The sequence below is a fragment of the Aphidius gifuensis genome, linkage group LG1, assembly GCF_014905175.1.
Source record: "Aphidius gifuensis isolate YNYX2018 linkage group LG1, ASM1490517v1, whole genome shotgun sequence".
In the NCBI taxonomy this organism is placed as follows: Eukaryota; Metazoa; Arthropoda; class Insecta; order Hymenoptera; family Braconidae; genus Aphidius; species Aphidius gifuensis.
Window position 1 is genome coordinate 4,599,706 of NC_057788.1, and position 23,609 is coordinate 4,623,314.

The 23,609-nt window shown below is 22.4% G+C and overlaps 3 protein-coding genes across 6 annotated transcripts; 2 read left to right on the forward strand and 1 right to left on the reverse strand.

Moving 5' to 3' along the window:
• Positions 1-253: 253 nt before the first annotated feature.
• On the forward strand, positions 254-4,175 carry LOC122861094 (circadian locomoter output cycles protein kaput). The gene is made up of 5 exons (XM_044165268.1): positions 254-961; positions 1,186-1,230; positions 1,306-1,454; positions 1,521-1,612; positions 1,680-4,175. Exons 1-5 carry the CDS (start codon positions 921-923, stop codon positions 3,441-3,443), a joined length of 2,091 nt encoding a protein of 696 aa, XP_044021203.1. The 5' UTR covers positions 254-920; the 3' UTR covers positions 3,444-4,175.
• Positions 3,532-7,923, reverse strand: LOC122861095 (protein henna). Of its 2 annotated transcripts, none has more exons than XM_044165269.1 (8): positions 7,751-7,923; positions 6,333-6,461; positions 5,919-6,073; positions 5,564-5,746; positions 5,299-5,495; positions 4,958-5,220; positions 4,439-4,668; positions 3,532-4,356 (listed from the first exon to the last, which is right to left on the reverse strand). In XM_044165269.1, the coding sequence occupies exons 1-8, from the start codon at positions 7,829-7,831 to the stop codon at positions 4,194-4,196; spliced, it is 1,401 nt and encodes a 466-aa protein (XP_044021204.1). In that variant the 5' UTR covers positions 7,832-7,923; the 3' UTR covers positions 3,532-4,193. The 2 variants fall into 2 exon arrangements, with proteins under 2 accessions (XP_044021204.1, XP_044021205.1); XM_044165270.1 differs by lacking the exon at positions 7,751-7,923 and adding an exon at positions 6,542-6,670.
• Positions 7,924-8,425: 502 nt separating this feature from the next.
• Positions 8,426-21,648, forward strand: LOC122861098. 3 transcript variants are annotated; one of them, XM_044165272.1, is made up of 12 exons: positions 8,426-8,899; positions 14,838-14,961; positions 15,081-15,656; positions 16,826-17,079; positions 17,151-17,291; positions 17,421-17,678; positions 17,986-18,168; positions 18,235-18,360; positions 18,654-18,878; positions 19,700-19,951; positions 20,378-20,502; positions 21,485-21,648. In XM_044165272.1, the coding sequence occupies exons 1-12, from the start codon at positions 8,851-8,853 to the stop codon at positions 21,590-21,592; spliced, it is 2,421 nt and encodes an 806-aa protein (XP_044021207.1). In that variant the 5' UTR covers positions 8,426-8,850; the 3' UTR covers positions 21,593-21,648. The 3 variants fall into 3 exon arrangements, with proteins under 3 accessions (XP_044021207.1, XP_044021210.1, XP_044021208.1); XM_044165275.1 differs by having other exon boundaries at positions 17,175-17,291; XM_044165273.1 differs by having other exon boundaries at positions 8,428-8,899; positions 17,169-17,291.
• Positions 21,649-23,609: the final 1,961 nt, after the last annotated feature.

Here is a 23,609-nt window from a genome sequence, read left to right on the forward strand (position 1 = left end):
TTGTTATAAATATAATATTTAAAAAATTTATTTTCATTGATCCATAATTGAGTTTGCGCTTTGAATAATTACCCAAAGATTCTGCGCAATATAATTGAGAAAAAAAAAATCTCTTCCATCTTTGGTATAATTATGTAAACTTCATTTTAATATACATAAATATATTGACAATGCAATTGAGTATAAGTGCAACAAAAAAACATTAAAACTAGTAACATTTATCTATTTAAAGTTAGTCATTCTGCAACAAATAAAATTATCAAATATAAAAAAAAAAAGATTAAATAATATTCTTCAAGTATGTGTGTTTGTAAAAGTCAGATATATATTAGATACATATGAAAGGGAAAAAAAAAATATAGTTTATAAATTTATTGGAGTATTAGAAATTTACACACACATTGTTTTGCTAGACATGCTGAGTGTACTTACAAATACACATACTCAATGTGTTGAGAAAATCGCGCATGCAAGTTGCAGTTACGAGAAAGTTTTCTATTAATTCTCAAATAGTAGTATTGTATTAACATTTATTTACAATAGAAAAAAAAAAAAATCTACTATTAATTGTGTTGTTTATTAAAAAGACAAAAGTAAATATTATTTTTAAATACTCAAAAAAATTGTTAATGTAATTAATGGATTATTTGTTTGTCAATAATTAATATCAGTAGAAATTTTTATTTTATTTTCATTAAAAATTATTAATAATATTAATTATAATTTGATAAAATAAATGTATTGATTTAAAGATGACAAGTATAGATAATTTTAATGAGTGGCAAATAGAAAAATAGTTGATAAAATATTTTTATTTGAGAATTGGTGGAGAGAAATATTTCGCTGTATTTCTATTGCGCACGCCTTGTATTACGCAGATAATACATCTGTTATTGAGTACTGTGATTGAAGGCTATATTATGGCTAGTTATACTACAATGGAATCCTCAAGACAATCAGAGTGAGTCATTTTTATTTATCACAATAATATAATTATAAATACAAAGCTTGTTTTTTTTTTTGTTTTCATTATTGTTTTCTTAGTAAATTTGTTACTATTTAAAATATATTGTTTTTGTTTATATTTAAATGTTTTAAAACAATAAATTAATATAATTAAAACTCATTGATGAATTATCGTTAAAAATAAAAGCTTTATAATTAATATTATTTTTATTTTTACAGTGAAAATATTGATGATGATAGTGATAACAAGGATGATACAAAAAGGTAAATGTCTTGTTAGTTGTTTCTATAATCTCATAGGAAAATAAACCTTAATTTATATATTTTTTTAAATTATAGAAAATCTCGTAATCTCAGTGAGAAAAAAAGACGAGATCAATTTAACATGTTGCTAAATCAATTGGGAAGTATGATCAACACAAATACAAGAAAAATGGATAAATCATCAATTCTTCAATCAACAATTGTATATATAAAAAATCACAGTGGTAAATAAATATAATATAATCAAAATTGTATAATTAAAAAATTAATTTAATTAAATGTTTTTTTAGCATTAGCAAATGAATCAAAAGTTCATGAAATTCAAGATGATTGGAAACCATCATTTTTATCAAACGAAGAATTTAGCTATCTGATACTTGAGGTAAATTAAAATATAAAAAAAATTAAAAAAAATAAAATATAATATCTATAATTATTTATATTTTTAGGCAGTTGAAGGTTTTATAATAGTATTGTCATCAAATGGAGAAATTAATTATGCATCAGAGAGTGCTGGATCATTGCTTGGCTATCCACCAGGTGATCTTGAAAATTTAACAATATATGAAATAACATATCAAGATGATCAATCAAGCTTATACAATATATTATTAAATCCAACAAATGGATATAATCAAAATATGGAAAATAATAATGATCAAGTATCATTTAAATGTCACATTAAACGTGGTAATTTAGATCCAAATGAAGAAACAATATATGAGTGTGTAAATTTCGTTGGTTTTTTTCGTCAAGATAATGATGTAAATAAAAATTCATCAACAAATGATAATAAAATGTTATTCATTGGTACTGGACGTATTGATAAACCACAATTAATACGTGATATGACAATATTTGATTGTAAAAAATTAGAATTTATTTCACGTCATAGTATGGATTGGAAATTTTTATTTCTTGATCAACGTGCAACACCAATTATTGGCTATTCATTACTCGAAGTACTTGGTACATTAGGCTATGATTATTATCATATTGATGATATTGATAAAATTGCTAATTGTCATAAATTATTATTGGAAAAAGGTGAATGTATATCACCATATTATCGTTTTTTAACAAAAGGACAACAATGGATATGGCTTAAGACAAGATTTTTCATTGTTTATAATCAATGGAATTCAAAACCAGAATTTATCAATAGCACACATTGCGTTATTAATTATTCAGATATTATTAAACAAAAATTAGATAATACTAAATCTCAAAATTTACCTAATGAAACAAATAATAATTCTAATAATATATTATGTAAAAAAATTAATAATAATACTCAAGATAATAAAAATAAAACAAAAATTATTTATCATAATAATAACAATGATTCTGATACATCATTTAGTTCACAACAATCACAACAATCATTATCAACAAATCAAAGTTCAAAAGTATCATCATTAACATCAAAAAAAATATATAATTCACCATCAGAAATTGCTGTGCATCATAGAAATCAACAAAATGATAATGCATCATGTTATTCATTATGTAATGATGAAATACAATTACATGATACAAATAAAAGTTTTATAACACCATCAGTATTAACAAAAAAAAAATTAAATATACAAAATTCAATGATAATTAATCAACAAAATATTGTCATGACAAATACACAAAGTAATATACAAAATGAGTTACAAAAAAAACATGAAGAGTTACAACAATTAATTGTCAATCAACAAGAAGAATTAAGAAGAGTATCTGAACAATTGTCGATTGTTAAATATGGTATTGTTTCGCCACTTATTAATGTTAATGTTAATTACAATAATAATTTATGCCAAATGAGAAATTGTAATGATGATAATGCAAATAATAGTGAAACAATCATACAGGATATATCTGATATTGGTAAATTAAATACATCGACAACAACAACATCATCAATGTCACTTGTACCTGTTGAAACATTTAATCAAATAAATTCAACAGCAATTATATCATCAACTGGTATTGATAGTAATCATCAAATTAATTCTGATGTGTTATTTTCATCTGGAGGAGAACCAACGTTTCTACAACAACAACAACAAGCAATGATTGGCCATGAGCAACATCAATTGCTACATGGGCAACAACAAACTGGAGATATTCATCAACAATCTAGCCATATGATGTCATTTGAAATTTATCAAGAACCAATCATGCTTTATGATCATTCAGTTGATTCATCAATCAATCAACAATAATTAATATTTCAAGCTTTTTTTAGTTTATATATTTATGTGCCATTTAATTTTTTTCTATATGTAGCTTAGTCAAATTAATTAGAGGATTGTTTAAGACAAATGTTTGATATCTAAAATTAGTATTCATATAAATTGTTGTTGTTTTTTTTTTATATGAAAAAAGTGTTTGAAACATTTTAGTAATTTTATCAAATTGTTGTTATATGAATTAATTGTGGATTTTATTTTTATTTTTTGTATAAATCAATATCATCCGAGAGAAGATATATTTTTATTAGCTATTAATTTATAGTCCAATGATTTTTATAGTATCATTAAAATGATAATGAATTAAATTTTTTTGTTATTGGAAAATAATTTTTGCTTTTTATGATGATAATACAGTAAAAAAAAAAATTGATATATTTGTAATTTTAAATTATAAAAATTTAATGTTTTAACTTATTTTTTTACTGAAAAAAAATTTTTTTTTAATTTAAAAAAATTATATATTAATAAATGTATTGTTGGACAATTTAATTACAAAATAATTGAACTAAATTTTCAAAATTTATTACGAAAAAAAAATTAAAAATTAATAACTGTTAATTAAAAATTAAATACAAATATTTTTTTAATAAATCAATTACATATAATTATTCGACATGATTATTATAATAAAAAATAAAAAAAAACATTATAAATGTTATACGTATGTAAATTAATAACAATAATAAACAATGGAAAAAAAAATTTAAACAATAAAATGATTTAATTTTTCAATTTTCTCAGTGCGTCCATTAGTGTTTCCATTTCTTGATTAACATTCATAGCAAGTTCTTCAATTTGATATTTGCTATCAATTATACTGACACTCTGTGTATATGGATCATAACGAACACCAAATTTCCTTGGTATTGTTTGTGAAAATTTACTAGAAAAAAAACAAATACAAAAATGATAATTAATTTTGATCAAAATATACATATTTATCTACAAATAATTATTAAACTTACACCATTTTTTCTTTAGCATCTTCAAAATCTTCAGCAACAAAATAAACTGGCTGATAATCCGTAATTGGATATTTTTGTAATGCTGTCTTTTTTGGTTCAAATGGTTTAAGCTCAGGTTTTCCACTGAGAGAATATTCAAGCTCACCAAATGATGATAATAAACCAGCTCCATAAACCTTTAATTCTCCCTGTTGTCGGCATATTCCAAATTCAACAGTAAACCAAAAGCACTGAAAGAAGATTATTAAAATAAATTAAAATATAAAATCATTCATGTAAATAAAAATAAAATATAACTAACTAACAAGTAAAGATAATAATTTATCAAACACTTTTGAATTTTACATTGATATAAAAATTGAAATAATAAATCAAATGTATACTGATACATTATTTATCAATTTAAAAATAAAAATACATATATTTATAAATGATAAATTAAATAATTAATTGATGATTGTAAAATAAAAATAATTGTATATTTAGAATAATAATATTAATTGATAAATAATGACTTACAGTTGCAAGTTTTTCTATGTATTCATCTGGTGCACCAAGGGATGCGAGGCCAATGACTTGTGAAAATTGTGCAAATGCTGGATCAGCTAGCATTGGTACGTGACCCAATACTTCATGACACACATCAGGTTCAGGCGTGTACAGTGGTTTACTGTGATGTCGAATATATTGGGTACTATGAAATACTCTAAATGCCAAACCAGCTAAAAAGTCACGTGATGATAATAAACCAGCAACTGGTCGTAATGTAAATCCTGTACAATCTATAGAAAAATAAATTAAATTAATTAAATTAATTGAATAAATATTTGAGTATATTATTAAATAAATATAAAAAATACCTTTTAAAAAATTTGATATATCTTCAAGTTGTGGAATATTATCTTCTCTGTATCCACAATTTTCAATTAATAATGGAAAAACATGATTATGCTCACGACAAGCATACTTTGGATAAAGCTCAGTTAATTTTCGAAATATAACACCCCAAGTATTTGTCTCTTCTTGGCTGTAATCAACTCGAGGTATTTCTTGACCACTTGAAATAATAATTTATTATATATTTTTGTCTTAATTTTATTTTAAAAAAAATTAAAGATAACTTACTGTTTATAATTATATGCAATATCAGCGAAATATTTACGTCTTGAACGATAAACTGGGTCAGTAAAACCAGGATGATCTGAATCCAATTCTGAGCCATATGTTAATATTTGATTTGCAAATTTATCAAGATCACGAATTCTACGTGGAAACCAAGGCACTGTGTCAATATTATTTTTGTGATTTCTGTAATTTTAAATACATTTGAACATTGTTATTTTAATAGAAAGCTTTTTATCATTATTATTTATATATTTTTATTTTCACAAGAATTTTCAAAAGAATATATCTATGCTTTTTATTTTTTTTTTATCCAGGATAAAAATTTTAAAATGAAAATACATTTATGATTTCTTACCTTGATATTATGGAAAAATAGTTTGTTTGAACTCGAATTGCTTCAATAGCTCCACCAAGGTTTCCACCAGGTGCACATTCTACCATAAATTCATAACCATTTTGTTGACGTAAAGAACTTCGTGATTCAATGTGCAACAGGTTCACATGATGTTTCTACAATTTTTCATGTTGAATTTAATATATCATTAACTTGAAAATATTTATCAAAAAATGTTTTATCAAAAAAAAAAAAAAAAAAACACAATTACAATAAATTGAAATATTACAAATATTCTTCTTTTAATTTTCCTTATATTATTTTTTTTATTTATCACTAAACAAAAATAAAAATTACATAAGTTTACGAATGATAAAAAAATTTTTGCATCTTCGAAATGAAAAATATCTTTAATAAAAAATATAAAAAACTTACAGCAAAAAGTTGCAAATATTTTCCCAATGCACCAACTTGATCTTCTTCTTTTGGTGAAAATATTAAACAAGTACTTTTTGCAGAATCACGACCTTCTTTTATATAATTTCCACCTTCCATTAATTTTGGCTAAAATGAAAAAACAAAAAATCAAAACTCTATTTCAATTTATTTAAAATGATTATATTTTTTTTTTTATCAAATCTTACATCAACAACAACTTGTGTTGGTGCCATGATAAAAAAAAGCAATAAATAACTTTTGAAATTTAAGTTAAAAATTTATTAAATATATTTTAGTGTTTATCTTGTGATGATTGTCGTTGTATTATTTTTGTTTCTGTGAAAAATCAGCTTTATAAAATGTATAATCCCCACCAAATTATAATTTCTACCTCCCACTATAAATTAATATGATAACTTTTTAATAAAATTCATAATTATTCAGTTTGTTTTGGTGACTGATCAGGTAACTGTCTGTCAAACTGCTTAAACTGTTGAAATAATTTACTATTCATAATAACAAGTAAAAAAAAAAACCAGTCATGCAAGAGTAGATACAATTAAAGTTTTATAAAGCAACAAATATTATCTATTTTTTCTACTTTAATTATTATTATTATCATTCCTTTTTTTTTGTTACAGAAAAAAAAATGAAACGGAATCGAAACATTCTGCAATCGATAAAAACTTTTGCATCATCTTCCAATGGATAATTTCCCCGAAAGCAATTAAACCTTCCTTATTGCCAACATGCGCGTTTAAGGAATTTTTTTTTTTTTTTTATTTAGCTGATGAAATTTTCATTGAATGTTGAGTGATAAAATTAAAGGAAAGAAATTGCTGATTCGAAACGTAAGCTGAGCCACAAATTTCTATACACGTATTTTTCTTAAAAGAAATTTTTTTTTTTTTCATATTTAATAAATTTAAAATATGAAATACTTTTTAATTTTTTAAATTAATCTATTTTTTTTATCAATTTTAATTTATAAAATGAAAAAAAAGAAAGATTATCTTTTTTTTTGCATGAAATGATAATTTATATCAATTTATAAAAATAAATAATAATTATAAAAATAAATGAAATAATCGTTTGATTATTGATATCCGTTTTAATAGTAATTATGTATAATTTATCACAATGAACGTCATTATTGTTGATAAAATTATTAAATTTATAATCATAAATTGAAAAAAAAAAAAAAAAAGATTATGCAATATAATTTTTTATACATGATTTTATAAACAAAAAACATTGCATCACAAAAAAAAAATAAATAAATAAATAATCAAAACATAAAAGAAAAATAAAAAATAAATAAATAAAAATAAACTACGTAATCAATTACGTACACAAAAAATTCAATAAACTCTTGATATAATAAAAAGAAAAAAAAATAAATTTGATTGACTTACTTTGTCTGGAGGTGAACCGTCTAACATTTCATCTTCGTCATCTCGTTTTCTTTGTATCACAGGAATTGGTTGTCCATACATTTCACAAAATTGAAAATAATAAAACTGAATATTTAAATAATTTTATATTGATATTCAACAGCTGCTCATCGACAACTAAGTAACCAAACAATCTATCTACTTATTTTATTTCAATGAATTAATCATTTTTATATAAAAAAAAGCGAATTATCATTTTTAAAAGTGTAAGAAAAAAAAAAAGAAAAAAAACCAGTAAGTACTACGCAATCTCAAGAAAGTCAGTGAAGGGTTATCGTAAATATGAAAAATATATAACAACATGTATAATGTTTAATACAATATTGCAAAATAATTCCAACATTAATTAAATATCCGCATGAATTATTTTTTCAATGAATATGCAAATTTTCTTCATTTAAAAGTACATATTTATATTGTTAAAAAATAAAAATTAACATGAAAATTATACTGGTATATAATTTACAATAAAATTTTGTTAAAAAAATATAAATTATTCATTTTTAATCAATACATATAAATAATATATAAATTTAATATTTAAAAAGTTTATTTATTTTTTTTTCATTTTTATTGTATAAATTTAATGGAGCAAATATTCATTCATAAAAAATAATGAAAATAATAAAATATAAAGTTTTTTTCAAGATTGGGACAATAAGGGTTGAAGGAACAAAGAGACAATAGAAAAAATAAAAATGATATTGTATTGTGTTGTATTGTGTACCTGTTATTTTTATGTAGACACATATATATGTACAGAGATTTGATAGGGGTTGCTGATAGAGGATGGAAAATTTTCAACAGAGCAGGCGCCTTTTGATGAAGCACACTGGTTCCTGGAAACTGGAGAAAAGAAACATCACGATCAGAGCCACGCGAGTGGCCGTAAGATACGTATCAATTATAATTTAGAAATTTTGAATTTAAAAAAAAAAATCATATCAGCAAAAATTAAAATATATCTCCGATAAAAATTTTGAAAAAGTTTTTTTCTTTATTTTTTTTTTGGTGAATTTAAATTGTTTTTCTTGATTTTTTTTTAAATCAGTGTGATAGTGATGGAGTTGAAATATATTGTGTATTTTTTATCACTCGTTATTACAATTGGTAAGTTTTATTTTTTTTTTTTTTTTATGATAATATAAATAATGAATGATTTGAATAATAAATTGTTTCCTTTTATTTTTCTTTGCTTCGCTTGTTTTTCTTTTGTACGTTTATTAAATTTTATCAAGAGTAAGTTTAACAAATAGATATAAAAAAATAAATAAAACAACAAACTGATTACGAAACTGAGTTTTGACTCTACGAAATGTGTCTTGAACTTAAAGAACTACGATGAGAAACTTTAAAATCAAACTAAAACAGCCAAAGTGTATTGAAAGTTTTTGAAAGGTGCTTTGTCAGTTTTGTCTCATAAACCAAAAATAAATAAATAAATAAACAACAGTAGACAAAAAATAAACAAAAATAAACAACAATAGAAAACAAATAATGAAAGAATTTTTTATCAAAGAATTTCATCGTGAATATTGATAAAGCTTTCAAAAAAAAAGGCGTGAAAACAACAGAATAAAAAATATTAAATTTTAAAATTTTGGATAAACTTAAATATGCATCAATCATTAATAAGTAACTTGTAATATTTCTTGTCAAATAAAATTATTCAAACTCAGTTTAAAGTCAAACTGTACAGTACAACTATCAATTAATCAAACATTGCAAAAACTTGAAAATTATTCAGCAAAATTGTCAAGAAATTTTTTGCTGAATTTAACAATATCTTTGGCCATTTAAAAATTGAATATAATAAAAATAAAGAATTCTAAAATAAAAAAAAAAAAACTTATTGAATCTTTAAAAAGAAGAAAATAAAAAAATTTTAATGAATAAATTTTAGTATTGATGAGAAATGTAGTAGGCTCTTGTTGAAGAACAGAAAAAGAAAAAAAAAAAAACAATAATTTAGTTTAGTACAAAAAGCGCAGCGATGCATTGTCAATGTCCGGTATTGAATAGTATTCATCATGACAATGTTGAAATATTGAAAAGTATTGAAAAAATAATATAAACTATTTTTTCATGTATAAAAAAAAATTATTTAACATATTTATAGAATTATTTATTCTCTACACAATAAAACATTTATATACAATTTTTTTTCTATTATTAATAATTTTTTTGTTGTTAATTTTCAAGGCCAATTATTATTAGAATATATAACACAATTGAGTTGGTATTTAAATTGAGCTAATGCAAAAAAAATTAGTCAAATAATTTTATTTTTAAACGCAGGAACAAATTTTGAAAATTATTATGCGATTACGGTTTGTGAAATGTGAAAAGTCAAAATCATTATAAATTCAAAATTCATTCCTGCATTAAAAAATATACATTTTCATTTAATTTTTTTTTGCAACGGTTCAGTTATTATGTCAGCTTAATTTTGTAATATATTTTGATAATCGGCTTTTAAAAATAACAACAAATAATCACCAACAAAATTGAAAACGTTCATTTGTAAAAGTATACACAATTATAAATTTATTTATAATTTCAGAAATTAGTAGTTTGCAATTATTATTTTCAAACATAAATTATCAAAATTTATAAAAAGAATAAATTTATATTTAAACCAACCTATTGCAAAAACAATTAGTCAAAAATTTCTAAATGTAAAGGTTGGATGAAATTGTCAATTTGTAATATAAAAATATCTAAAATGTACAAGACGCTTTCTCCAATATTTGTAGATAAATTTAGTAAAAAATATGTCTATTAACATTATATAATGATATCAATATCAATTCCAGTTGTCATCATCTTTCAGCAAATTCAATCTACAAATAGTCAGATCATCCAGCAAGTGTATTATAATAATATGAAAATTCTTATCACCTAAAATCAGGATACATTTATGTTGCTCATACATATATTTCTACATCAGTTATCGGATATTCAACATAAATATATGTGATATCAATATATACTATATAAAAATATACATATATATTTATATATAAAATTTATTTAATGTTGAAAATACGACATGTTGCTGGCGACAGTTGGATTTTATATATACGAATGTTTGAATGTCCACAAACCAATTTAATGGATTAACCGCAAAACACCGTCATATGCTACAAATACATATATATACTTGAAATTATTTTTCATTTTATATTTCGGTTACAATTTTATAACAAATAAATTATTTAATTTTTTTTTTCAAATATAAATTGATAGAATTTATAAATGTATTTTAATTATTGAAAAGAAAAATTTAATTTAGCAATTTTTTTTTTATTTTATATTCTTTAATTAACAGTTTATTTTAATTAGTAGATTTTTTTTTTTTTTTTTTGATATTGATTGCTTTGAAGTATCTTGAAAAGTGTATTGTTAAAAACAATGAGATATTTTTTTTGAATTTTATTGTCTTTTGAATTTTACAATTAATATTTTTTTTTTTAACAAGAGTTTAGTGGGTGGAAGTATATCAGAATTGATGTTTAAATTGAGTTGATTTTATATGGAGAAATTCAGTCGAACCACAAACAGGATGACGAAGCATGTTATAGAGAAGACGATGGTAATTTCTCGAATTCATTCGGAACAATCATTGCTTGAAGAGCTTGTTCAACAAATCGAGAAAATAGTATATCAGAAATTGAATTTTCAATTCACGCAAATTATATACGTATGTTATTTTTATATTTTTATTTTTTTTGTTAAATAAATTGAAAATAAAATTAAACATCAATAGGAAAAAAATAATAAAAATAATCATAAATAATTTTATATTTCAAATCAATGAATTAATTTTTTTTCAATTAATTTATCAATAACTGTTTAACATATCCAATACTTTCTATAAAAACAAAAAAAAAAAATTATTGAAAGTTTTCAATTTAAATCCCATGAATATATAATAATTATAAAATTATAAAAAACTTTTTTGAATTTATTAAATTTTTAATTTCATACAATTTTAATTGATTAATTTTCATTCATTGATTTTTCGATTTTAAATTTTAAAAGTCTTTATTAACAAATGAAAAAAGGGTTAGAGAAATGAGCATATATTTTACTATTCCACTCTTTTTATCTCTCCTCTCTCTTTTTCTCTGTGTCTCTCTCAATATATATACACCAGATTGGATCTTTGGCCTTCCTCTTTGCAATTAATTTCATTAAAAAGTCAATTCAATTAAACTTTAAATTTGATGATTAAATTTTTTTGTTTTCAATTTTCTCAACGATCTGCATATTTTAATAAGACCATTCATTTTTAATTATAATATTTTTCATTCAATTATTATCAATTGATCTTTAAATAATTAAAAAATTGAAAAAATATTTTATAAAAACCTTTGATTTATTTTTTTTTTATGTGAAATTCAATTTTAAATATAATTTATGTTGACAATTGTCGTTGGTTTATGTTGATTTTATTGTTAACCACATTAACCCGATACCATTTTCATGAAAAGCTCGCGTCATGTAAAGATCTTTATATCTATCTGGAGCTCATTTAACACAGTACAAACCGCAAATACAATTTATCGATTTATTTCAATTTGCTCCATTTTTTTTCTTCATTATTATCACGTTTTTCTTTTACTTTATATATATACTTTTGAGTTTTTATAAAATATCTCACACCTTGGAACACGCGCTGAAGGATTAAACTTTTTTTCACAAAAAATATATAGTCATTCATCCTTGGAGTATATTTTAAAAAAACTGTCATAGCAGAAAGTTTGACCTTAAATAATTTTTTTTTGCATAGAATTTAAATCTTTAGTTTAACTGACGCACATTAAAGGGTTTAAATTTTTTTTTCAAAAAGTTAAATGGGTATTTTAGGCTAGCAATCCTCAAGTAGATACGAAAAAAAAAAAAAAAGAAATTACGATAACAACAAATGTGAATTATTATCCGATAAATATAATTTGAAAATTATATTTTTCATTTCAAATTTTCAAGCAAACACACTAGAGGTTTAAAATTTTTTGGAGATCAACAATGTCCACTTTACTTATTAAATATTTAAATTTCAATTTCAATATTAATTTTTTCTCTTAGCTAATAAATTAATACAACAATTTACATTTAACTAATATAAAATTTTTAATTAATTAATTTTTTATTTTTAACTTATAACTCAATTTGTTTTTTATAAAAAAAAGAAAACATCTTGTTAGTTTGAAATTTTTATTTAACTTATATTTATTTATGATTTCATTGAACATTGAATGTAGAAACTACACAGTACTTTAATTTAATTGCTTTCAAGTTCAAGTGAAATACGTGCAGAAAATCTTTTCATGAGTATAAAAAGCATCTTACAATTTATTATTTGTTGCGTGTAGGAAAAGCTCGTGCTGATGGAAAAGTTCCATTACTGAAGAGGCTATTATTACTCTGTTGTTTTCTAAGACGGATGTTTATTTCATATATACATTGTTGTTGTTGTTGTTGTTGATAAAAAAATAAGAGTTTTGGATAATTGATGATAACCTTTATAAAGTAAATAGACAATAACATAAAAATATAAAATGAGAAGAAATATATATTTTATTTCAACGTATTAATCCAAACTGTAGAAAATATTTTACGTCATATTTGCAAACTAAAACTCACTATTGAGAGAAAAAAAAATAATCTATGGATTTTATTTTATTTATTTTATTTTTAAATATTATTTTTCGAGAAAATATACGACGTTTAACATGTGCATGGTTAAAATGAAAAACAACTTTAAAAAAATTTAAATACATAGAAGCTTGGATTGAACGTTGATTTCCTATAAAAAAAAAAAATGATGATAAAATTGGGATATGCAAAAGCTTTGCCCTCAGCACTTTTTAGTCTTCGAGGTACTCGAAAAGTCACTTTCAACTGGGCTTAAACTATCGCAACGGAACTTTATTTCTCCACTGGTATTAAAAAGGGTTGAGTTGTGAAGAGAAAAAAGGAAAAAAAAATTGCCTCATTAGTAGGATCTTCAAGCAGAGATTACACTAATTTACATTTTCCATTGTATACCGTGATTTTTATTACAACAACTTTTTAAAGTTAATGCTCATAAACGTTAAACATCTTTAATTAAAAACAAAAAAAAAAATTATCTAAACTTTATTATATCCTGTTAATAATATATTATGAAAATTTTTTAATGCATTTTTTAAAGAAAGTACTTGAAAAACATTAAATATTTTTGAACATTTAACTAGGAAAATTTGGAGATATAAATATTTTAAATTTTCACGTTTAAAGTCAAATATTTTGTTGAATTTTGTCGTTAAAAATTCAAGTATATACCTTGAGGGTTGTATTTTATAGAATTTCAATTTTCACATGCTTCAGAAAATTCACAAATTTAAAAACATCAATTTTATTTTTAATATTTATTTATTTTTTATATGACAATTAAATTTTGCTTAAAGATATATTTAAAAAAAAAGAAAATAATAATTAACTTAAAAATATATAAATAAATAAAAGTGGATTAGAAAAACTAATAAAAGTAGATTGAAAAAAGGAAAAATAAAAAACATGTTTAGATAGATTTTATGTAAAATAATACAGACTTGCTGATGTGAAAATTTAAATTCAGCGTATAAACTGTAAAAAGGATTTATAAAATCAGATAAATAAAAATAATTTTTTTTTTTTTTTAGTTGAATAAAATACTGTGTATAATGTTGAAAGTGTAGAAATGATTTTCACACGTTTCATCATCACATTGAACGTGAGCAAGCCTCAGTTGACTCTTGTTCACCAATCGTAAGAGGTTTGAAACTGAAACCAAACTTTGTATATATGCTTGAAAACTTTACAGTGAAAAAAAAAATTAAAAAAAAAAAAAACTAAGTTAAACTTTTTTATACAAAATTGTCGTTGAGTTTGGTGAAAATGTTTTTTTTTTTTACAATTTATTTTTAAATTTTATTTTATTATCTTTCTGTATTTTTTTTTATTTTTATACAAACTACTTGTGATAAAAAATACACATAAAATACTTTATTTTATATTTTAGGTTTTTGTCAAAATAGTGAAAAAAAAAAGGAGGATGTTTTATCTCCTGTATTGACATCACAAATTAACATTAAAGAAAACTGGAATGATTTACATGATCCTGGTACACCCTACGACAGATTTACGTAAATTTATTTTTTAATAAATATTTATATATTATTTTAATTTAAAAATGAAAAGCTTTTTTTTTTTTTAAAATATAATTTATGCATTTTATTATATAAATAAACATTTATTTTTATAGCTGGGATACTGTTTTGTCAAATGAAAGAAAACGACATCAAGAATCATTTAAAAATTCATTCAACAATAATGACAATAAAAAAAGCTCATCAATTGATATTTTACTTGAACAGTTAAATGAATATCCAAAATTAATAAATGACAATATTAAAATACGTACACCAATAAATTCACGTATTAATAAATTAAATAATCATAAACATAAAAAACATTTTAAAAAAAATGAAAAACGACTTAATAAAAATAATAAAGTTAATAATAAAAAAAAAAAAGTTAAACTAAATAATAACACTGTAAATAAGAGAAAAAATTTACCCGAAAGTTTTAATAATTATAATAATGTTAATAACAATAATAATAACAATAGAGTTGAAGAAGAGTTGACGAAAAATTTAGAAAATGAAATATTAAAATCCCATATACAACGTGTATCTGAATTTATTGATATTTCAAATGATGAAATATTTAAAGATTTATCTGATGACTATGATAAATATGTTATTGGTGATGTATCATGTATGAATGGTACATTCAAACCAGCTCCACAAATACAAAATGCTCTGATAAAATATGTAAAGTAAGTATCAAAAATGAAACATATATATATTTTTTTGGGCTCGGCCCTTAACTCCTATAATCAATTATTATTTAAATAGAGCTATCCTTGTAGTTTTTTTTTTTAATTAAGTTTTCTAGAATCTAAGCTAATTCAGATAATAAAATGAGAATTTTTGAAATGGTCAAAGAGGGGTAGGGGGTGGATTTTAATTGTTTTCAATTTTTTTTAACAATGATGGAGTTGAGCTATTCTCGTAATTTTTTTTTTTATTGAGTTTTCTAGGACCTAAGTTAGTTTAGAAAAAAAAATGGAAATTTTTGAAGTGGTCAAAGAGGGTTGGGGGTGGTTTTGAATTTTTTTAAATTTTTTTAACAATGATGGAGTTGAGCTATCCTCGTAATTTTTTTTTATTGAGTTTCTAGTGAGACTTCTAATATTTAGTTTTAAAAAATAATTTTTGTGGTCAAAGAAGTTGTAAAAAAAATAAATTAAAAATTAAATAAAATTAAAAACAATTAAAATCCACTCCTTACCTCGCTTCGACCATTTCAAAAATTCCCATTTTTTTTCCTAAACTAGCTTTGGTTCTAGAAAATTTAATAAAAAAAAAATTACGAGGATAGCTCAGCTCTATCATAGACAAAAAAATTAAAAACAATTAAAAACCACCCCCAACCCCTCTTTGACCATTTCAAAAATTCCTTTTTTTTTTTCTAGATTAGCTTAGGTCCTAGAGAGTTTATTAAAAAAAAAATTACAAGGATAGCTCAACTCTATCATAGTTTAAAAAATTAAAAACAATTAATAATAACAATAAAATTGAAAAATAAAAAAAATAAAATTTTGCATTTACATTAATTTAAAATCATTGTATAATCATTAAAAAATTATAAAATAAAATATTTAAACTCTTATTAATATTAATAGTAATCATAATAATGATAATTGATATTTCAATAATAAAAATAATGATGATAAATAATAATGAAATTAAAAAATTAAAACGAAAAAAAAAATTTGATTATAAATCTTCGGATTTATTTTGAGTAAATGTTTACCTTTATTATTATTATTGATTAAAAATAATATATATTTCAATAATAATAAATTTTTTAATATTACTAATGAAAAATAACAATAAATAATAATTTTTTATTCTTGTTTTCATAAACTTTGTCTTGTAAAAGATCTTCAAATCCAGGCCAAGAATATTTAGAAGCAGACTATGAATGTATTTCGGGTTATTCTATGTCATCAAACAGTAGCAGACTATTGTGTAAAAACCGTGAATGGATAGGCGAGCTTCCATTATGTGATATAAAAAAAATAAAAAATGAAGCATGCTTAGAAATACATTGTGATCAGGCATGTCGTGAAATAAATAATACACCAGAATGTATATGCTACGAAGGTTTTCATTTGGAAGATAATAAATGTATTGGTATGAAAAAAAAAATAAGAAAATAAATATCAAATGATAATAAAAAAATTAAAATAAACTTGTATTCAAAGTATATTTATATTTTTTAGATATAGATGAATGTGAAAAAGCAAATGGTGGATGTCAATACATATGTGTCAATACCATAGGACACTTTCGGTGTGAATGTCCCACAGGAATGAAATATGGAAAAGACAACTTCACATGTATTGGTAAAATATTATCATAAAAAAAATATATATACAATATTTTATATCATGAATAAATAATAATTTTCTTTCAGTAAATTTACAACGTTATTTATTGATTTTGATATTTTCTTTTTTTTTTTTAAATATTAGATATTGACGAGTGTTTTTCAAACAATGGAAAAGGACCATGTCAAGATATTTGTAAAAATTTCGATGGTGGTTACTCTTGTTCATGTGAAAGTGTACCTGGTACTGTACTGACAAGTGACAATCATACCTGTCAAGATGTTGGCCCTTGTTCTGTAGACAATGCTGGATGTTCTCATACATGTCTTGAAACTGATGGAAGAGTTTTTTGCCTTTGTCCAGATGGCTTTGTCTTACAAGATGACTGGAAAACTTGTCAAGGTATTATATTTCTAAAAGAAAATTCATTTTTCCTTTTTTTTTTTATCTAAGCTTTTCAATCAATATTCAATGGAAATAAAAAATAAAAAAATTCAACTAGAACAAGTCCTTTGAAACAACATCATTAGCAAATTTTTTTATTTTTTTTTTTTTTCTATTTATCCTTTAAAAATCAATTAAATATTCCTTTGAGGATATTTTATTTTAAATAGAATCGAAACTTTTCTTTGATGATTTTTTTTTGTTTAAAAAAAACGTTTAACAAGTGAGGATTATGATTTTTTTTTTGTTCTTTTTTGTTAAATAGATGTGGATGAGTGTTCAGTAACTGAATTGCAAACTGAAGATTGTCTGAATGGATGTATAAATACACCGGGTTCATATCATTGTACTGATCCACTTGAATCAAAGGATAAAGCTTCAATTGAATTTCCAGAAAACGATTGTCCTCCTGGCTATAAAAAATCCCCATTTCAAAATTCATGTATTGGTAAGTTTGAAATATCAATTTATCATTTGAAAAATTAATCAATAAATTATAATTATTTTTAAATAGATATTAATGAGTGTGATGATGATAATGGTGGCTGTAATGAAATTTGTGAAAATACAAATGGCAGTTTTTTTTGTGCTTGCAATGGTGATGAAAAAATATTGTCAGCTGATGGTAAATCATGTACAGGTATGAAAAATATATATCTTTTTTAATTAAAATAATAATTTTGTAAATAAAACAATTGTTAAATTGCTCATGTATCCTTTGGCTTAATGAGAATTTGATAGGGTATGAAAATAATTGATTTCGGATAACAGCTTTCAATTCTAAATTACATGATTAATATTCTCTTGAAGCATCCAATATCATTATAGATTAAATTATCTATTATCTATTAAAATATATTTTTTAATAAAAAAGACTATTATTATTATTATTATTATTATTAAAATATTGCAAATAATAATTTAATTTTACAGAGATTAATGAAGTTTTATGTCCTGCATTGAAACAAGTTAAACAAGGTAACCTGGTATGTTCAAAACAGGAAACTTGGAATCCATTGGTGGCACAAAGAGCTATTCATCGACCTGGTACTAAGTGCTATTTGAAATGTCTACCGGGTTATCAACTCCTTGGGGAATACAATCTAATTTGTCACGGTGATGGAAACTGGATTGGTACAAAACTTGGTGAATGTGTTGGTTAGTATTTTATAAAATATTTATATATACAATGTTTAACTATTTTTTAAACAATAAAAATTAAATTATTATTATTTATTTATTTTATAAATAGACAAATTAATTTTTAATATAAATTATAAATAAGTTTTAAAAAATACCTCTAGAAAGTTAGCATACCACAATATAGGCACAAACTAATATTGTTAGACCTAAAATTTTATGCTTTTTTTGTGCTATTTTTGTGTGGAACTTGCGATTTTTGTGCTTTTATATATTTTTTCTATGCAATGTTTTGCCAGCTTAATATTAAGTTAACACAACTTCTTTAATAATTAACTTATTCTAATGAACTATCGATCAAAATTATGTGCTTTTTATGTGTTTTTATTCTACGTTTAAATTAATTTTTTTTTTTTTAAAAATTTTTTTAACAGCAATATTAAGTTGACACAACTTCTTTAATAATTAACTTATTCTAATGAACTATCGATCAAAATTATGTGCTTTTTATGTGTTTTTATTCTACGTGTAAATTAATTTTTTGTTTCAATTACTTTTTATTCAAATAATTTTTTTTTTTTCATAATAATAAAAAAAAAAAATTATTTAAATCAAACGTAATTAAAAAAATAAAATAAATAAATTTAAACGTAAAATGAAAACACATAATTTATAATGGTAAAATTCACTAGGAATAAATGATAAAGAGGTTGTGTTCTTTCAATATTAAACTGTAACATACTAAAAATATATAAAACTATATTAGTTTGTGCCTATTGTAGTGTGCTAATTTTCTAGAGCAAAAAAAAATAGTAAACTGTTGATTAAATATTTTGTAGAATATGAAGAGCCTCATTTGGAATGTCCAAATGACATAACTGTTGAATTGCCACCGGGACAAGATGAGGTATTTGTAAAATTTAATCAGCCAATAACTGATTTAGATTGGTTTCGTAATGTTCGATCAATACCATCATGGGGTAAAAGATTAGAGGCAGTACTTAAAACTGGCTTACATGTTGTTACATTTTATGCAAGAAATTCAATGACAAAAAAACAAACAAGCTGTTTATTAAGAATTATTGTAAAAGGTAATCATAATAATTTATTTTTTAGGAAGAAGATTATATAAATTTATATTGTTAAATTTGATGAAATAGCTGTCTTATAGTTAAAGCAGCTTTTGAGTATATAGGTATATATTTAAACAATGAGAAGCTTTCAACAGCACAGTGGTTTAATTAAATGCAGTTTCTACGTTCGATGGTTGAGGAGAGAAATGAGGAAAATCTATTTGACACGGTCTGCTGATTCTCTAGTGATAATTCAATAGATCTGACCCACGAACTACCACTGTTCTGACTGAGCCAATGTCTACTGCATACCTTTATTATTATTTTATTTTATTTTTATCTTTATTTTACTTTTCTTTCTTGTTTTTGTTTTTTTCTTTAACTTGAAACTTTGAATGAAATATAAAATTGAAAAAAATATATTATACTTTATATTTGTTCCAGATGGTGAATCACCAAAAGTTCGCGATTGTCCGAACAATATTATCGGTAAAAATGGCACATTGATTAATTGGCAAGAACCGATATTCACCGATAATGTCAAAGTAACAAGAATCACCAATAATCAGGTTTGTTAACTATTCATTTTCAATTATATAATTTTATAAAGGTCATTTGTGTTTTACTCGTTCTCTTTTTTATTTTTTTTTTTTTTTTATTATTTTTTGTTTGACGGTATCAAATGAAAATGCAAAAATTAAAAAATAAAATTGACTTCATATCAGTCAATTAGTTGATTCTCCCGGAATTTTTTAATGGGCTAATATTTTTTTTTTACGCGATGATTTTCTACATTCAACAGACCGTAATGCCAGAAAATTTAATAATAATGATTGTATCCAGTGTTTATAAATAAACATTGATTTTTTTTTTTTTTTATTTTAAATTTAGTTAATTAAAATATCAAGTTGAATTTTAATAATAAAACTCGATAAATCTTGAATATAAAATTAAAAAAATTAAAATAGAAAATTATTTTTTCCCTTAAAATTACCTAAATTATATATAGCAATTTCTAAAATTCAAATTTCATATACACAAGTGTTTTTTTAGTATAACAAAAAAATTTTATTAAAAATTTAATAAAACCATTTTTAAAAATTTAATAAAACAAAATTTTTAAAAATTATATTTTACATTTTATATAAATTCTTGTATATTGTAATTTGCATTTTCAAAAGATTAAACTATATTCAAGTCGGATGTATATTCCAGATAATAAGAGGATGAAAAAGAAAAAAAAAAAAAAAACATAAATAAGCAGAGTATGAGATAGGTCTTTGGTCATACAAGATGAGCTAGTATATCCTTTTATCACTATTCAACCTTTTGTCGTAAACTGCTCTCTCAGTGAAATTTGATATATATATATGCACATTTGCACATGCATGCGATGAATGTCCAGGTTGATTGTTGGAACCTAGACTATTTTGGCAAAAGCCATGTGTGGTCTAGCACTTTGCTATGCAAACTATTTTGTACACGTCAATATATACCAACACACATAGATATACATGTATAATGATTAAGTGTTGGTCAACATTGTTACAGAGTTCTGGACGTATTTTTGGCATTGGTCAATGGAAAATTACCTACGAAGCAAGTGACGAAGCTGGTTGGTCAACAGAATGTACATTTGATGTTATTATTCATGAATAATTGAAATAAATATACAACACAATAATTAAATAAATAAATATTAATAACAAAATAAATGAAAAAACAAGTTTAAGATATATCAGTAAAAGCTAATATATATGTAAATTACAAAAGCTCGTGCTTTTTAAATTTTGTTGAAGAAAAAAATATTTAAAAAAAGAATTGAGTAGCTTAATTTATTTTTTTTTATTATTTTTTATTTAATTCTTTAATTACCTGTATTCAATTAAAATAAATTGATCATCAAGCTTTTTTTTCTTTAACTATTTTTTACAGTTTATTTTTCAAGTTAAATTTATTGTGTAATTATTTTTTTTATATTTTATTTTTATCTGTTGTCTGTGTGAGTGCTATTTATCGTTAAAAATTGAAAAAAAAAATAATAATGTTTTTGTTTATTAACAGAGCAATATGTGTCATGAGTATTTAAGAATTTGATTAATTGAAATATTGGTTAATTGGTCAATTAGCTCTGGAGGAGTTAATTAATTTATATGAAAAAAAAAAACGGCTTTAATTAAACTTGGCAATGCGACTGATTTTATTATTCCTTAATTAAATTTAAAATCGATATACAGAATAATATGAATTATTGAAGCATATTTTAAAAGATATTATTGTTTATTGTGATTTAAGAGTGTAAAATTTTGATTTCAAATAATAATAATTGAATGACTGAGTTTAAAATAAGATTGTAATTATAATGATAGATGGATAGCTGATTATTTATAGATAAATTGAATAAATATATCGACTGTGAATTGAATAATAATATCTAAAAAAAATAAAATAAAAGCAATTGGTTAAATAATAAAAAATATATATATACCTGAATAATAATCAAGTCTTTTTATTTATCAAATATTAATTGATTGGGTTGAGATTTAATACTGATTAAAAACAAACCTATCCTTAAATTTTCGAACCTTGAGAATTCTATAGGGGATGAAATAATATTTTGATCAATATTATCTTGTAAAATATTAAATTATCCAGGTGATTTTGATAAAACTGAGCTGATAGGAAAATACCAAATTTCCTGTGTCGGTATAAGGAAAATTAAAACAAAAGCGGAGAATCAAAATAAATTATTAAAATTAAATTTTATAGCTTACAGAGTAATTTCATTTCAATGTTATTTTAAAATCAGAATAATATTTTTACGGAATAATATTTAATTGTTCAGGTATTTTCATGTGATTTAAATTTTTTTAAAAGGTCATTTTCAAGTCAAACTGTGTGACATAAGATTATATAAATTTAAACTTTTAAATGAGTAAGAGTTATGATGGCTTATAATCTGATATACTCAAAATTATAATTTTATAACAAATGAAATTTACAAAAACTTTATTAATATAATAAGATTTATAATTATATATAAAATCTTTTCAACTTAAACCAGTATATATATGTATGTTAACAATTATCCGGTAATATATATATACTACTTTGTGTATTTAAAATATAATGACTCATTGTTGAAATACAAAATAAAAATTAAAAAAAAAAAAATAAAAATAAGCTTATATAATGTGCATAATGTTCCATTAATAAAACGGTAAACTCAGTTATAATGTTCGCTTTGTTCCTGCGACTAATATCCATTTAAAAAGCAACCTTGCCAAGTAAAATCCTTGATATATAAAACCCAGTGTATTTTTGCAAGCTCTATGTTATAAAATTATAAAGAAAAAATAATAAATATATACAACAACAAAAAAGGAGAAAAAAAAAAAATAACAAACTATTGCAAGTGAAATAATTCAAGTACTCTCTTCATTTTCCAGGCTTTTTCTACTTTAATATATATACATATAACAACCATGAGAAAAATCAATATCATCACCCTTAAATTTATCAAAAATAAAAAATAAAAAAAACTTGAAATCGCCACATCTAAATAATTCAAGCTATTTAAAAAAATAAAAAGTAAAACTAGTTGAAGCTTCAATCATAATTAAACGTGTTTATAATTTATTTTTTTTTTATTTCTGGATAATATATATACTTTATA

Bases quoted from the DNA above. Each gene is read 5' to 3' on its own strand.
- LOC122861094 (XM_044165268.1), top strand. From the start codon at position 921: ATGGCTAGTTATACTACAATGGAATCCTCAAGACAATCAGA. The intron at 962-1,185 runs GTGAGTCATTTT...TTATTTTTACAG, and splicing joins GAATCCTCAAGACAATCAGA to TGAAAATATTGATGATGATA. The intron at 1,613-1,679 runs GTAAATTAAAAT...TTATATTTTTAG, and splicing joins TTAGCTATCTGATACTTGAG to GCAGTTGAAGGTTTTATAAT.
- LOC122861095 (XM_044165269.1), bottom strand. From the start codon at position 7,831: ATGTATGGACAACCAATTCCTGTGATACAAAGAAAACGAGATGACGAA. The intron at 5,496-5,563 runs GTAAGTTATCTT...TATTATTTCAAG, and splicing joins ATTGCATATAATTATAAACA to TGGTCAAGAAATACCTCGAG. The intron at 4,669-4,957 runs GTAAGTCATTAT...ATCTTCTTTCAG, and splicing joins ACATAGAAAAACTTGCAACT to TGCTTTTGGTTTACTGTTGA.
- LOC122861098 (XM_044165272.1), top strand. From the start codon at position 8,851: ATGGAGTTGAAATATATTGTGTATTTTTTATCACTCGTTATTACAATT. The intron at 17,679-17,985 runs GTATTATATTTC...TTTGTTAAATAG, and splicing joins TGACTGGAAAACTTGTCAAG to ATGTGGATGAGTGTTCAGTA. The intron at 19,952-20,377 runs GTAATCATAATA...TATTTGTTCCAG, and splicing joins ATTAAGAATTATTGTAAAAG to ATGGTGAATCACCAAAAGTT.